Here is a 2,964-nt window from a genome sequence, read left to right on the forward strand (position 1 = left end):
TTCCATCCTCAATTCCTGACCCACCTGGCCTTAGATCAGCTCACATAATACTGCACTAACCCAATAGCTAGCAAATACATTATACCAGACGTAGAAATCCAGTGACTACAAATGTATCCATGGTTGCTTGCTCCCCTGTTGAGAGCAACTATAACTCTCACTCATAAATTCTTGCACCACAATGATCGTTTGGCTTCATGTATTTATTTGTATTCCTCATTCAGGCTGAATGGATGTCACCTCACAGAGAGATGCTGTGAAGCGTTGGCCTCAGCTCTCAGCTCAGACTCCTGCCACCTGAGAGAGCTGGACCTCAGTCATAATCATCTAGGTGACGGGGGGGAGAAGCTGCTCTCTGCTGGACTGAGGAGTCCACACTGTCAACTACAGACACTGAGGTGAGGTCTGAGACTATTCTTGTTGCCAGACACATCATTCCTAAGTGTCTGTTACATTATCATTCTATGGAATCAATGATACTTGCACAGAAAGGGTCAATGATTGAGACAGACAATGTACATTATCTTTCAATCAATTACTAAATAATGTGTGTGTGTGTGTGTGTGCGTGTGTGTGTGTGTGTGTGCGTGCGTGTGTGTGTGTGTGCGTGTGTGCGTGTGTATGTGTGTGTGTGGTGGGGGGGGTTCACTCTCTCAATAACGTTTCTTTCTACAATTCCTCACCAATCTGGCCTGAGATCAGCTGATGGGGCTCCACAATAATTCACTAACCAATCTAACATATTGCTTGCTCCCCTGTTGAGAGCAACTATAACTCTCACTCTTGAATTCTTACACCACAGTGATGGTTTGGCTGCATGTATTTATTTGTATTCCTCATTCACATGTGGCCTTTCAACTGCCAAATGAAGAGGATTTAAAGCTGCACATGTACATTAGAGAGGAATAATCAGATTCTTGATATCAGATGGAGTGACACTATTTCCCCAGGTTGTCATTCTGTGGAGTCCCAGAGGAAGGCTGTGTTTCTCTGGCTTCAGCTCTGAGGTCTAAGCCCTCCCACCTGAGAGAGCTGGACCTCAGCTACAATCACCCAGGAGACTCAGGACTGGCGCTGCTCTCTGCTGTACAGAAAGATCCACTCTGTAAACTACAGACACTCAGGTAAAGGCTGAATATGTGGCTGGACGTATCAATGAGATTAATGCACTGTATCTATTTTCCACATGATTGTGAGTGTGTCATTCAACCTCTGTGGGTTCTTCTGTGGTTGATATAGTGTGGACCATGGTGGAGAGTGCAGGCTCAAACCTGGGCTGATCAAATGTAAGTCACCAAGGCTGTAGAGAATAGGACTGTGATATTACTCAAGAACCAGGGTACAGCAGAGTTCAAACAGTGCACCAGTATTGTATTCATATGTAAATCTAAAATATTAGCAAATGTGAATTAGTTGTATCCCTTGTAAAACATTTTAAATTAATAAGTAATATTTTGTGAAAAAATGAATGTTGCCATAACAAGATCACATTGTGAATGTTGTAAGTTATTCAATTGTTTTGATTTGGTGATTATTTTTGCCCTCTCAATCAGATTCCTGTGAGCTCACACTGGACCCAAACACAGCAGACAGACTCCTCTCTCTGTCTGAGGAGAACAGAAAGGTGACATGTGGGAGAGAGGAGCAGCCGTATCCTGATCACCCAGAGAGATTTGACTACTGGTACCAGGTGCTGTGTAGAAAGGGTCTGACTGGGCGCCGTTACTGGGAGGTAGGGTGGAGTGGGGGAGTGGCTGGTATAGGAGTGACATATAAAGGAATCAGCAGGAGAGGAGAGGGTAAAGACTGTGGGTTGGGAAACAATGACAAGTCCTGGAGTCTGTTCTGCTCTGGTAACAGTTACTCCGCCTGGCACAATAAGAAGAAGACTGACATACCTGTCCCCTCCTCTGGCTCCCACAGAGTAGGAGTGTATCTGGACTGGCCGGCCGGCACTCTGTCCTTCTACAGCGTCTCCTCTGACACACGGACCCTCCTGCACACATTCCACTCCACATTCACTGAGCCGCTCTACCCAGGGTTTAGGCTTTTGTATGTAGACTCTTCAGTGACCCTGTGTAAACTAGTCTCAGGGAGATCACACTGAACACCAAAGGCTCAAAGATGACGGATCAGAACATGATGCAGTTGGATAGTGGTGTGTTTTCACTGAGATGTTGGATGTACAAATGTTCCCTCTCCCAGTGTGTAGGGTGTAGGATTGTTGTGTGTAGTTATATTATTTTTTACTATATATATATATATATATATATATATATATATATATTATATTATATTAAATAAAATGCATCTGATAGTAAAATAGACTGCAATAGAGTGACAAAAAATAGAAGCTTACATGTTTTTTTGTTTTTTTGATTGAAATACATCTGACAATCCAGATGAATGATTAGATGATCAAATCAGACTGATGATGAACTCTGAGAATAACACAGGAGAGAGTGTCTGTATGTATATAAGAGTTGGTTAGATTGGGTGTTTGAGTTGTGATGCTGGATCACGTTGCCGTGTGTAAGATAGCAGGGAGTGGATGTGAAGACAGCTCTCCTTCTCTGTCAGTACAACATGGACATGTTCTGTAATTCACTTTCCATAGATTCCTTCACCTGTCTCTCTATCCAACGTACATGTTGTTCCTTCTCCTGTGTGTGTGTGTGTGTGTGTGTGTGTGTGTGTGTGTGTGTGTGTGTGTATATAAGAGTTGGTTAAATTGGGTGTTTGAGTTGTGTCACCGAGGGTGAGTCTAGTACGGCCTTTCCCCGGCCTGAACACCATTCCCAACGTTCCCCAGTTAAGCACGGCAGGATCGGCCCGAGGTTTGAGAGCAACCTTGGTGAATCACCATGACACTGCTAGAAAGAGAAAAAGCTTAGCAGCCGGGGGCCCGACCTGACGAGGGACACCGCGGCTGAGGATGTTCCTGAAACACATTTTATCTTCCAT

At 44.1% G+C, this 2,964-nt stretch overlaps 1 protein-coding gene across 1 annotated transcript; it reads left to right on the plus strand.

Annotated features, from left to right (window-relative positions):
• Positions 1–234: 234 nt before the first annotated feature.
• Positions 235–2,153, plus strand: LOC310823740 (stonustoxin subunit beta-like; the record flags this gene model as incomplete). Its single annotated transcript, XM_083696589.1, has 4 exons — positions 235–398; positions 951–1,124; positions 1,240–1,286; positions 1,554–2,153. Coding segments are annotated over 4 exons (939 nt in total), but the record flags the coding sequence as incomplete, so codon positions are not given.
• Between the last annotated feature and the right edge of the window lie 811 nt (positions 2,154–2,964).

Source organism: Argentina silus, assembly GCF_951799395.1.
Source record: "Argentina silus genome assembly, chromosome: Y".
NCBI lineage: Eukaryota > Metazoa > Chordata > Actinopteri > Argentiniformes > Argentinidae > Argentina > Argentina silus.